The sequence below is a fragment of the Canis lupus genome, chromosome 5 (genome assembly GCF_011100685.1).
Source record: "Canis lupus familiaris isolate Mischka breed German Shepherd chromosome 5, alternate assembly UU_Cfam_GSD_1.0, whole genome shotgun sequence".
NCBI lineage: Eukaryota > Metazoa > Chordata > Mammalia > Carnivora > Canidae > Canis > Canis lupus.
The window spans coordinates 26,422,612-26,436,014 of record NC_049226.1 but is presented as its reverse complement, the minus strand read 5'-3'; the positions used below and the strand labels follow the sequence as shown (position 1 = coordinate 26,436,014).

At 39.3% G+C, this 13,403-nt stretch overlaps 1 protein-coding gene across 1 annotated transcript in view; it reads left to right on the top strand.

Annotated features, from left to right (window-relative positions):
* GRIA4 (glutamate ionotropic receptor AMPA type subunit 4) overlaps positions 1-13,403 on the top strand; it is a 373,881-nt gene that overhangs the window by 323,905 nt on the left and 36,573 nt on the right. The window contains 4 exon segments of the mRNA XM_038536334.1: positions 1,015-1,213; positions 7,692-7,875; positions 7,878-7,918; positions 7,920-7,939. Of these exon segments, the coding sequence (XP_038392262.1) occupies positions 1,015-1,213; positions 7,692-7,875; positions 7,878-7,918; positions 7,920-7,939 (444 nt within the window).

The window sequence follows — 13,403 nt, the reverse complement described above, 5'->3', positions numbered from 1 at the left end:
ATTTTAAAGTTAGAAATGTCATGAAAAATATGAATTTTTTCTTACATTAAAAAAAATGTTTAAAAACAATCTGTTCCAGGAATTTTAAATAGTTTGATGGTCCCAGTGAGTGGCATCAATTGTGAAAATGACCTGGATTTTTTTCTTCATTCCACCCTCACTTTCCCCGTGCATCTACATCACCCACACACCCCTGATACCAGGGAAAGGATGGGGGGGGAGAACTTTTCTCTTTTGAGATTTGGCATCCATTTTTAATGCTGTCATGCTGTACATTGACAAGTCACATGCTCTGGTCTCATGTTGGCAGCAGCAGAGAGAACATTCTTGGAGCATTAGGTAAAGATGCATTAGGAGATAGCTTCTCCTCCACTCAGATCAGAAATGAAATATCAAACAAACAAAACAATCCTCAGCGGAGGTCACTCTGAGACCAGTGTATGCCCTCCTCTGGTCCAGCCCCATGTGGGCACATGTCCCACCTGCCCTGGCAGGGCTCTATCCAAAGGCAGGCCCAGGTTCTTTCAGAAGGGCATCCACCAGCTCCTGTGAAATCTGAGACCGTTCCCATTGCTAACACGTACTGCTATTTCACATACCACAAAGAGAGAAAGGATGCTGCTGGTGCAACCACACAGCTGTGTTTTATCCTATCACCCATAGTCTGCACCCTAATTGCAGAGATGCTAAACTGTGGAGGGGGAGGATATCGAGGAATTTAAGTAAGGGTTCCCTTTCTACCTCTGAAGCAAAGGCATGACGTTCCACATTCCTGTTGATAAACAATAAAAAGGAAACCTTTTCTATATTTTCAGTGGCATTCATATATTCGATATGGCATAAAAGGCATCAGGTGATTCAGAAAGTCTAGAATCATTCTGGAGTGGACTGCCAGAAAACAAAATGATAATTGCCATTGTGATTTTAAACATAACATGTGAATTTATGATATTTCTTTTCTTTCTCTATGTTGGTTAGAGAAAGGAAAATGTGCATTACCTTATCCATGTTTAGATCCCTCTCAGGTCGAATTGTTGGAGGTGTTTGGTGGTTCTTTACACTCATCATTATATCATCTTATACCGCTAACCTCGCCGCTTTCCTGACGGTTGAGCGAATGGTCTCCCCCATAGAAAGTGCGGAAGACCTGGCCAAACAAACAGAAATTGCCTATGGAACACTGGATTCAGGGTCAACCAAAGAATTCTTCAGAGTAAGTTAAGGGAAAAACTAACCATGAAATGTTCATGATTTTGAAATTCAGGCAGTTGTTGCCAACAGCTAGCTATTTGCAGGTTTTGCAAATATAACAGTAATTCTGTGTTTAATGCTAATACTTCTACTTGGATTTTATAATCACTTTGGTTTGCAAAAGCTAATTTGTTTATTCACATTGCAAGAGAGACCCAAGGAAAAGTAACAACAGAAAGGTAATTCACACAATGTTATTAATGTAACTTATCCAAAAGATTCCAGTGTTGATAATGCTATGATACTGCCTCTGAGAGGATTATAATTTATGTATCCTTTGGTGTTAAGAGCATAAAAATGAAAGCAAGGTTGTTTTGTTTTGTTTTGTCTTAAGAATACATTTAATTTGGTGCATTTGAAACCAAAACCTTAAGTGAAGCTCATATTTCCTCATATGAGGTATAGTCTATAATCTATTCTGTAACAACGGACTTCAAAGTAATGTAACAAAAGATGGTAACAGAACTCTTAGGCTCTGGACACCTTCTAAGGTATGGTGTATGCTGCTTGTCTCTGCTTTTCTGCATAAAATTGTTCAAACTGACATAATTTCACATGTGGATGTGACCCCTTTCTTTGGCTCCCTATCGGGATGGCAGGTATTTGGGTTTTACGTTTGTTTGTTTCTGGTTTTTTTAGTTGTGTATTTTATTAGGAGGATGAATGTTTGATCAATGAAACTCCTTTACTCTGCTTCTACTGAAATCCGGAGACACGCACTTGATAATGTCTGGTCAGAGATAAGGATTCATTTTGTGACTTTAAAACCAAAGCACTAAAAAATAAATAAATAAAAACAAATAAATAAATAGATAAATAAATAAATAAATAATAAAACCAAAGCACTAAAAGGTAGCCAGAGTAACATTTTCACAAATATTTACCTAAGTAATAATGAGGGCATTTTACGTTTAATCTCAGTTAATCTAGGTATTTAATAATTTAGAAGTCAAGAATATTTCCCGATTGTCTAAGCTTTCATGTAAAAATAATGACAGCCCTTTGAAGTAAGTGCATGCTTATGTATACAGTACTTGGAGATTACATTGTCATTTTAAATGTATATGCTTATCACTTTCTCACTCAGCTTGGAAATTAAAAACAACAAAACATCCTACTTTTTAAACTTTCATCTACTTGAAGTTCAGTAAGAGATTTTTCTTTTTAAAAAAGTATCCTTAAAAAAAAAAAATAAAAAAAAATAAAAAATAAAAAAAAATAAAAAATAAAAAAGTATCCTTATATACTACATAATACTATATTAAGAACAAATCACTCAAAAATTCTGTCAAACCCATCACTGGACATTGTTTACAAAATAAACCAGGCAGTGAACAATGTCCTTGTCAACAATTTAGAGCATTGCTAGTAGATATAATGAAACATTTACAATAATTATGAAGTATTTGCAGATTTTTCTAAAACTGTAAAGAATGCTCATGACAATACATTTTATTAACAATATTCTGTGGATAAACTTAACTGACCAAATTTTTTTTTTCAAATTTTTAACACTTACTGAGTGCATCCCAGTCTTTAAAGCTTCCTGATAGAAACGTTCACATTTTAGCATAATTTCAGTTCCTTGCTGGAAATCTGTAAATCTGTAACTGCTTCCACCAAAAAGTAAGTAGGTAAAATTCAGTAACTTTGCCTAGAAACCATTGGAGGTATGCATCAAAATGGAATACAAGTTTGTGCTATCACTTGCATTTTACCAACAAATGACAACTGATTTTCATGTAAATAAGGCAAATATTTGCAGGTTCATCATTCTGCCTTGAGTGATAAAGGGAGAAAGAAATGTCATGTTGATTCCCTGAAAAAAATGTCAGCAATAACTCACCATAAAGCTCTTTGGCATCAAGCATGCTGAAAATATTTATTTCTAATCTTTATAGAGCTTTTAAAAATTGTTCCAAATTCTAAAAACTGGTGAGGTAGATAAGAGACTATATTGATAAGAAATACAGGAATAAGGAAAGCCGGCTTGCTGGATTTGCAGAGCCTTTCAGAGAGGCTGTGCCGGTCACCCAGTGCCTCTCTCCTCTCGCTCCCACCCAACTCCAGTTTTAAAATTGAAAGATTTTTTTATAAGGCATTTATTGTTGCAGAACGGTCTGAACCCTAATGGGACAGGAAAATAATTTTCCCTGGCAGCACACTTTCAGAAATGCATAAACTTGGGTTCTCTGATAGAAATCTAATTCATTTCCTACCCTATGTTCCCCGTCCTCTCCCACAGATGATGACCTGGTTTAAATAAACCATTTTGTCTGACGGGTTGAGGAAACAGAATGTGAAGGGTATTTTTGTACTTGTCAAAATGTTTTCTCGTAGGAACACAGTAATGGTACATCTATCAGCTCCGCTAAACTGCCTCAGGCAGTGACCTATACTCAGGGCTTCAAAAAATGTTGCAGTCACAATCAACTAGAGAAAGAATTAGGCTAAGGGGGTGCTGGGGGGGGGGGCTACATCCAAATTCAAACCGTTTCCTTGGTTTGGCCCCATTATGAAACTTGGTATGTTTTGTGTTCTGTGTATCTTGTTAAGCATAAACACAGAGGCATTTAAGGAAAGTCTGTACCTGTCACTTAACGGCAGCCTTGCTGGTGCTTCAGCATTATTACACACCTGATGTGTGCACACCGATTTTCATTGCAGTTCAGATGTGGCTGTTTCAGTATAAACAGGAATGCATAAATGAGGTGATTACTATCTCAGAGCTTATAAGATTATCAAATATTGTGCACATCAGCCTTGCTGCATAAGCTGCCGGAAGCAGAAAATAATTCACCTGGCAACAATGTAATATTAACTATAGTGCATGACATTTGTACATATTTTCCATTAAAAACAGGAAAGGCAGGATACTTAATTTTTGAGAAATTTTAAGGACAGCACATTTTTAAAACTCCAAGAATTATTCTAAGTAATAAAATAATGCTTGAAATCATAAGCTTCCTCTGCATTGAACTTCACAATAAATACAGAAATCTGAGATTTTTCTAATCTTAAAAAAAATAATGACTTTTGTATTATCTCTGCCAATTACCTTGAGCATATACACTCCCCAAACCTGATCCTTAAAAAGACATTACAGTTGGAGGTTTTGGGGACTGGAAATCCCATTATCACTGTATTCATGAGTTTGCTGGATCTGCAGAAATTTCCTTTCAGCCTGTCTCATCAAATTTATAAAGGTGTGCTTGCCCTCACTCCTTAGTATACACCTCCTGTGGTCACAAATACAGTGCAGGGATATGATTTCTAGTGTTCCCTTTCTGAATGCCCCAGGCACCCCTTCCCCATGAGGATGCGACCTTATTTACGCCATTCACCTTGAAATCAGAATCAGGATTCCTAAACCTTCACAGAGTGACAAACAGTGTGATTTTTTTCCCCTAAAAGAGTCGCTTTCATTATTCCCCTATTTTCCACCGGGAAGCTGCATTTTTATAATTTCCTTCATACAGAAGGCTTGCTAAGTGTGGCACAACTATGCTACGGATTCCTCTTTCTTCTAGACTTTAAAGGAATTAACGTAACTTCTTTTGCACTTACGGCATATATGATTCAATATACTTAAACAAATGCCACAGTAATTTCCCTCACATTAGTATTATGCAAATGGACTTCTAAAAGATATCTGCGGCCTAAAGATACTTTATTCTTTTAAAAAGGAATCATTAGCTTTAAGGTTTCATTGCATTCTATAATTAAATTATCTGCATAATTACCAAGCCCTAAACATACTCTTTTTCTACTCTGCTGTGTTAGTTTTATTAGCGGTTCTGATCCCTTTCAGTAAGATGCTGAACAGTAACTAGAAGATTGCCAGGTAATTAGCTGGACTCTCATATTCTTAAAAAATTTCAAAGAAAATTTTCAATCAAAATAATACCCAGGTTTTACTTCTTCTGTTTTCAATGTAGTACACCGGACGAAATAACCAGTGTATGTGGACCTCTGTACCCTTCTAAGTGAACCTCTCAAGTCAAGTTATCAATGCATTTAAAGAGTGATTATACACTGAAAGGATGTTATTTACCAACATTTCTCTAAATGGAAATAATCAGAATAAATGTTTAAGGACTTCTGTATCATCTGGTGATCCAGAAAGTTTATGGTTTTTCAGAGATTGAAACTTGTTATAAAATGGCAGAGTTAGGGATCCCTGGGTGGCTCAATGGTTTAGCACCTGCCTTCGGCCCAGGGCGTGATCCTGGAGTCCCGGGATCGAGTCCCACATCGGGCTCCCTGCATGGAGCCTGCTTCTCCCTCTGCCTGTGTCTCTGCCTCTCTCTCTCTCTCTCTCTCATGAATAAATAAATTTTAAAAAATATTTTTAAAAAACGGCAGAGTTACTTCTCTGGAAGAGAACTCTATTATTAAAGATGGAATGATTGGGGCCAGGAACCACAGGCTCCCTAATGGATCCCAAGGATGAGGGGTCTGGATCCAGATACTTCTCTGTCCAAGACCCACATAGAACCTTTGCAATTACATTTAGTGTTGGCACGCAGTTTCCTAATGTGAGGATTCCCATAGCAGAGGTAACCTGTCGCTAACCGACACACACACCCCACAAGCTATCACTGCAATACTTTTAAGTGTTAATAACATAAAACACTTCACAGGACATACAGGATGTCTATTTTCCATCTTGATATTTACCACCATTTGAATATACATTAACATAAAATATCTAGTTTTTTAGTAGTGTCCAACTATGCAAACCTCTTACTGTATAGGATATTGATTACTGAGTTGCCATCCTCTGAAACCAAAATTTTAAATATCAGTTTTATCAGTTTTCTTTGTCTATTCGAATCATTTGATTTTTGTCCTGAAACATATCTGAAGTTTGCTAGTCAGTCTATTTGTTGATTATTGAAGATCTGTCTCTTACTGGATTTTATATTCTGGTAAACAAAGGAAGGTTCATGTAAAATGAATATACATGCTACTCAGGATTTGCCCCATGCTTAGATGCAGGCTTTTCTAACTCATTGAATGTATCCCTTGGGGACATTTGCGTTCCTTTGGATGTATTTTCACCTTTAGAATGTCTGTATGGATGAAAATAATAGGAATGCAGACACTCACAGAAGGTTCTAGATAAATTAAGTAGTGGGAGCCCAAATAGACGGAAATAGACATACTGCTTGGCTGAAGTGAAAGTGTTAGAAAGACTAGCTCCCCAAAATATATAAGAAAACAAGAATTGCCTTTTTTTTTTCAGGTTCCCTTTTACTTGGAGAAGATTTTTAAAATGTTTATTATTGAAGTGTAATTGGCATACGATGTCATATTAGTTTCAGGTGTGCAACATAGTGATGCATCACTTCCAACCATCACCCAGTGTTCTTGGAGATAAGTGCGCTCAACACGTGTCCCCACACAGCGTTGCTCAGCCCTTCCTGACCGTATTCTCGGTGTCACGCTTCTCACCTCGGTGGCGCTGATTTTACAGCTGGCAGCGTGTAGCTACGGAGGAGGAATCCCTTCCCGTTAATGCGTTCTTGTTGGAGATTTTATTAGAAAAAGTGCACACCGTTTGGTGGACCTCGAGTCTGCCTCTTGCGTTGCGGACATTGGGGTGCGGGCCCACTGCGTCTCCTCCTCCTTCGTGCCTAGCTGTGACGTGATAGGGTGACATCAGGGGTAGGGGACCGCTCGTCCTACACATCTTAAAACTTAAAGGCATGAAAAGAGACTAAATAAAATAAAAATAAAATAAAATAAAATAAAATAAAATAAAAAATAAAAAATAATAATAATAAAAGAAACAGAGGTAACTAAAATAAAATATAATAAATAAAATAAAATACAATAAAATAAAATAAAATAAAATAAAACTATAAATAAACTACAATAAGAAAATACTAAAATAAAAATACAATAAAAATAATAAATAAAAATAAATAAATAAAATAAAATAATAAAATAAAATACATAAATAAAATAAATAAAATAAAATAAATAAAATAAATAAAATAAAATAAAATAATAAAATAAAATAAAATAAATAAAAGACAATAAAATAAATAAAAAAGACAATATTGGCAGCAGTCCTCTGTTACAGGATTCAAGTGCAGGGCTAAATGGGAATTTGCAGAGCTGGCCCTTCTGGGGTTTGCTGTGAGTGTGACAGCAAACATGATTGTAAATGCCCCACTCTACATGGCATCCTACACTTAATGATAGCACGGCGTGCCCTGAGCCCCCGCGTGGGGAGGTTCTGTAGGAGCAGGGGGCGGCGCGCTCGGCCTGCCCGGGGCCCTCGGCGTCCGTCTGTCCGTCCTCGTCCTCCGCGTCCTCCCGGCGGGGTTGGGGGGAGCGTTCTTAAAAGGCTTCGTCCCCGTCGGGGTCCGGCCAGTATTAACGTGTCGTCCCTTCTTCCCTGTGCTTGATTTTACGCGGATGCGCTCCAGAGATCCAAAATCGCGGTGTACGAGAAGATGTGGACGTACATGCGGTCGGCGGAGCCGTCGGTGTTCACGCGGACCACGGCGGAGGGCGTGGCGCGCGTGCGCAAGTCCAAGGGCAAGTTCGCCTTCCTGCTGGAGTCCACGATGAACGAGTACATCGAGCAGCGCAAGCCCTGCGACACCATGAAAGTGGAGGAAACCTGGATTCCAAGGGCTATGGCGTAGCTACTTCCCAAGGGCTCCTCATTAAGGTGGGTGGGATAGTATAACAATGTCGCGTGGTGTTGTTATAATATTCCACCTTCCCTGATGGCCCCACGCACTGGTTTTGTTTTGTGTGTGAACATGGTATGTTCGGTTGGTTTTGTTGGGTTTTTTTTTGTTGTTTTTTGTTTTTTTTTGTTTTTTTGTTTTTTTTTTTTGTTCGTTTGTTTCTTTTCTTTTTTATCCATTCATATATTTTGATCAGCAGTCCGGTATTTTTTTTCTTTCTTTCTTTTTTGTTTTTTTTTTGTTTTTTGTTTTTTTTTTTTTTGTTTGGTTTTGTTTGAACTTTGGGAATAATCGAGTCTAGCTGACCTGTGTACTTCCAAGGCCATATAAAAACCAACAACTGTTGAACACTCGCGCTGCTGCGGCGTGACCTCACACAAACGCGGAGCGACGCTTCCTGTCTCATCCACTTTTTGGTGCTCGCTCTGCTGTCCTGTCGCCTAATGATTCTACATTTCACCTTTTTTTCTTTCTTTTTCTTTTTTTCTTTTTTTTTTTTTTTTTTTTTGATTCTGCCTGCCTGCTACATTCTGAGTACAAAGAAATCACCTCTTCCTAACAAACCACTTTTTTTGTTTGTTTTTCCTCCTCCTTTCATTGTGTTCGTTTTATTAGGCATCGTATGTTCTAGATTTACAGAGGTGGTATCGGTGCTACGCTGTGACCGCATCTGTCGTAGACGGAATCACCACCGCGGGAGGCTGGGCTCTGATTCTACGTCGCTTACTGCCTCACACTTCACCCGTTGCAAAGGAGAGTGTGGTGTAAGTAAATCTGTAAAATTAGACCCGACGACATCCAGAATTGTTCACACACAGACCCCTAGCATGGGATTCATAAGCAAAGCATCACACATGCGGGTTATGCCGAATCCACATGTTCGGACGATTGCATTCTTAAGGAAACAACTGGTAAAATCTGCCCTTCTCACCCCCCTTACGGTCCTGACTAGGGAATTCACATGCTGGTGCCCAGGAGGCAGGATGTCCTATTTTCCTTAAAACTAAAGGCTACTGGTGAATGGCTGGGGCTAGACCAGAGCCGGGTCAGCAGGGACACCTGACATCACTCTGATCACAGTGCTGCGTAGGAGGGTATTCGTTCAAAAGCACAGATTCAAGAGAATCAGAAATCTTTGTAAGACTAAACCATTACCTGGTCTTGACAAATGATGTCTCTGGTAAGCCTTAGACACCGAAGTAATGAGACCTGTCTGAGCCCAGCAGGGGATGAAAGCGCAGATCAACATTATAGGATTGATTTCACTGGATTTGAAAGGGCAACGCATGCAGTGCGCTTTGGGAGTGTGTGTGGGCGGTGGGAGGGCAGGGTGCGGGGGGCAGGACAGAGCCAGAAAACAGATGCTAGCCACCGGAAGAGTGTGTTAAGCCAGTACTTGTTGTTTGCAGGCAGCAATGTAATAGTACTGAGGGGTTTACGGTGTGTTCTAAAGGGGCCATTTTAGGGGAGAGAGAAACAATCAGCCAGTGAAGACTAATGGGGTGGGCCTTGGGCAGTTCCAAAGTCACGTTCTGTTGAACACACTTACCCATATGAAGTGGAGGATGAGCAGGGAGAAAGCCAAACAAATAAAGTACCCGTGTATAAAAAGTGCTACCCCCCGAATGTTTCGGCCCATGCGCAACGTGAGCTGGCATCAGGTGTTTGGTCTTCAAGGGTATATTCTGGTGATGCAGTGTGTAGAAATTTCAAAGCCAAGGAGCAGAGAAACATCTATGGAAGTAGTAGTTGCAAAAGCACTTCATGTCACTAATTTAAAAGAACGAGAAGGGGAGAAAAGCAAATGGTGGGTGGGGGGTATGAGATCAGTGTTCAGACTATTGATTACATTCACTGGTGTCGCTTTGCTCTTAATTATTATTCCTGGTGGATGTAGCTGCTTGTCTCTCTGTCTTTGTCTCTGATAAAGTCAAGTTCCAGGGAAGGCATTTGGCCTCAGATACGGGCGGCGCCTGCCTATATTGATGGCAAAAGGTAGTTCCCTCTTAAATGTGCACTTTGTCAAATCCACACCTACGGGGTATTGTTTGGGGGGGAAGCTGAAGGGTTCATCTTCTAGACTGTTAATAATCCGCTATTGGCTTCCCCCTCTTTCCGTGTCTTCCCTGGATCTTGTTAATGAGGCAATGTTAAACCTTCAGCTTCCCGGATGGAGAGTTGTGTTTATGCGCTTGTTTTCATATGATCCCCACATTTCCTGAGCAAAAGCCCTTTTTTGGCCCCTGCAATGCTCAAAACACCCAGTCATTGTCCCGTTGTCTTCGAGAAACAATGGAAGAGCCGGAAGGCTACCAACTACCTTACCCAACCTTACCCCCCCCCCACCCCCCAATAGCTAGCTACATCGGGGGGCTCATTACAAAAAACTTAAAATTTCTCATTCTTATTACGATGGTATGACCTTCGGTTTGAAACAAGGCAAACTCATATATAGATAGGACTAATGGGCACCATTCTGTAAAATGGATATAGTTTTGTCAGAAGCAAATTCAAAAACAATTGCATTTGTACCACGCAAGATCCCGAGAGCACATCTCAACCTCGTCGCATCAAGACAGTCTTTTGAAACCGCCTCTTTTCTTCTGCCTAAACACCTTTCCGCAACTCTCTTGCTCTCTCTGATTTGTTTACTGTTAGACTGAATGCTTTTCCTATTGGATCTATCTTTTTTTTTTTTAACTTAGTAAACTTCTATTGGTTAAAATAATTCTGGTTACAGTGATAACTTAGTCGTTTCGTGTTTTTGTCTTTTCTTTTCCCACAAAGTCGTGCTGTTGTGATTCATTTTTGGGGGGCCAGTCATGAGACTTTGAGAAACAGGAAACGCAGTGGGTCTTTTGTCCTATGTCATCGCTGAAGCACAAGATATGCCAAACAGACACAAACAACAAAAATGGCTATAGCAGAGCTTCATTTCCAGCCCTACCAAGGACCTACGCGGAGCCTCATCCCCCTCACTGTTCAGACTCACAGTGCTTTCAACCCATGGTCATGAGAAGAGGAAAGAGTATGATACAGCATCACATTCACAGGCCTTACTGTGAAACTCGGACTTGGGTCTATTAATTTTATTTCACATTTAAAAATAACACAACTGCAGTCCTGGATTAATTACAGGACCTGTATCTGTACCCAGAGGTAGAAAACACTAGTGACCAGGATGGCCAGCACCGGAAGCCACATCACCATCGTTTTATATTAAGAGAGAATAACGGTAGCCGAACGGACGGGAGCCCCTATTGTTGGGGAAAGACTATTTCAGGACTCGGTGTTCCACCGCCTTTAACGAAGCTTTTCTATTACAGGAGGGCAGGCCCTATGTCAGAGTATGGGGGGTTATTGGATTTTTGAATAGATTTCGTTCAAGTTTTAGTAGTCCATAGAAGGATGCTAGAATGTTGATTGCTATGATGTCAGCATCTATAGATCTGATTATAATGAAGAAAAGCAATCACCGGCAAATGTGGCCTCCGAATGTACATATTGTCAGCAGAAGCAAAATATAAATCCTACTGGCAGTTATTAGTTTCCAAAGTCATTCACTAAAGAAAACTTTTAGTTCTCGTGGAGGGATGAAAGGGTAAAAGCGACTTCTTTTGTATATCTCTGAACATCCCCAAACTCTTTGATATTTCCCTACAATCTTCTTTTAATAACTTGCCCACAGTGCCAATTATACTACTCATCCCCAACAAAAAATCCTGCCTGCCTGTCCTGGAAAAAATTCCTATCCCCACAACCCACCCACTATCACGTATTAATATTAATTCACTACTACTATCCACATCCTGCATCCTTGGCCCTGGCCTGGCCTTCTACTTACTACACTATCACCAAAACTCCTGCCTGATATATATCGTATCCATATAAATACTTACTATCGCACATCCTGTGCCTTGAAATCCTTCTATCTCATTCCTTCTCCTTCCTTTCCTTCTTCTCGCATCTCTGTGGCACACCCTAAGCAATTGTGAAATCCAATCCTCCCTGCTGGCTGCGAAATTTTTTAAGGTGATTTTAAAACATAGCTATAAAGACACAAAGCCCTGCGAGTGGAATGCAGAGCCTTAGAGCAGCGGCAATATCTTTTATTTTGACTTTACTGTCAGTACTATCACAAACTTTACTATACCTCTTTACTATCTTTAACTATACTCTAGAGATGTGCTAATATTTATTGTAGAGAAGCATTACTTTGCTACCACAATAACTCTTTACTCTAGTATCTCCATGTTACGACAACAACAACACTAGTTGCTATAAATATAACAAATACTCTCGACTATAAAGATAATAAAAAAACTGGCTATAATAAAACCATCGACTATGTCAAAAATAAAACTGAAATAAAAACTGACACAAGTGCTTATAGTGAAATCATCCTTAGTTAATAACAAAGATTTTCACTAACTTTACTGTGTACTATACTAAAATATAATAACTGTTATATGATAGATACCCCTTTTTATTAAAGATATCAAATCCGTGGTAATATATTATCTATAATAAGTATCCATCTATAATTAAACCTCCTCCGGGGAACATAGTGCACAGATATATCTAAAAAAGACTTTCCTCTGTTCCTCTGGCTCTTAATAATTTTGTATACTTGACCCTAAGTGATTAAAGAAGAAACGCCAAGTTTAACACAAGGGAACACACCCACCAGCACCATAACAACCACACTTCCCCTATCCTCCTCTATTATTCGACATGATAACTTTTATATTCAAATTTTGGGTTGTTGTGGCCTTCTAAAGAATGTGGGCAAAATTGTCTAAACTAAGACAAAAAATCGCTAAATGCTTTAAAAAATGCTAAATGCTCCTCCGTACAAAAATGCTAAAAACAAATGCGCCTCCGACAAAATGCTCAAAAAATGCTCCCGAACAACAATGCTTGAATGCTTAAATGCTAAAATGCCTATGCTAAATGCTTAATGCCTAAATGCATGCTATGCTAAACTTGGCTCCGACCGCACCAACCCCTAATGCCCCCACCAAAAGCTCGAATGGCTAGTGCAATTGCCCATCACAATGCTTATGCTAATAAATGCTCCGACACCCAAGTCATCCCCCCTCAAAAAATGATGTCCTCAAAATGAAAGAGCAGTTCCAAAACAGCACCTTGATCAGGAATTGAGATCAAGACAAAAAAATGAGGTCCTGTTGGACTTCGTGACATCCAGCTGTAGGATTCGTTCACACAGGAGGAAAACTTCTGGAACCAGCATGCATGCTCTTGCTTAATAAAACAGCCCACTCAGAGCCCAGGGCAATATTGTGATAGGGGAGAATTTAAGAATAATGAGGTTAGAATTGATACATCTTTCTTTGGACTTTTCGTTTCAGTCATTCTTTTTTTCTCAGTATTGATCACACAGTGGCTCAGTGAAATCTGTATCATCACGGGGCACAAGGT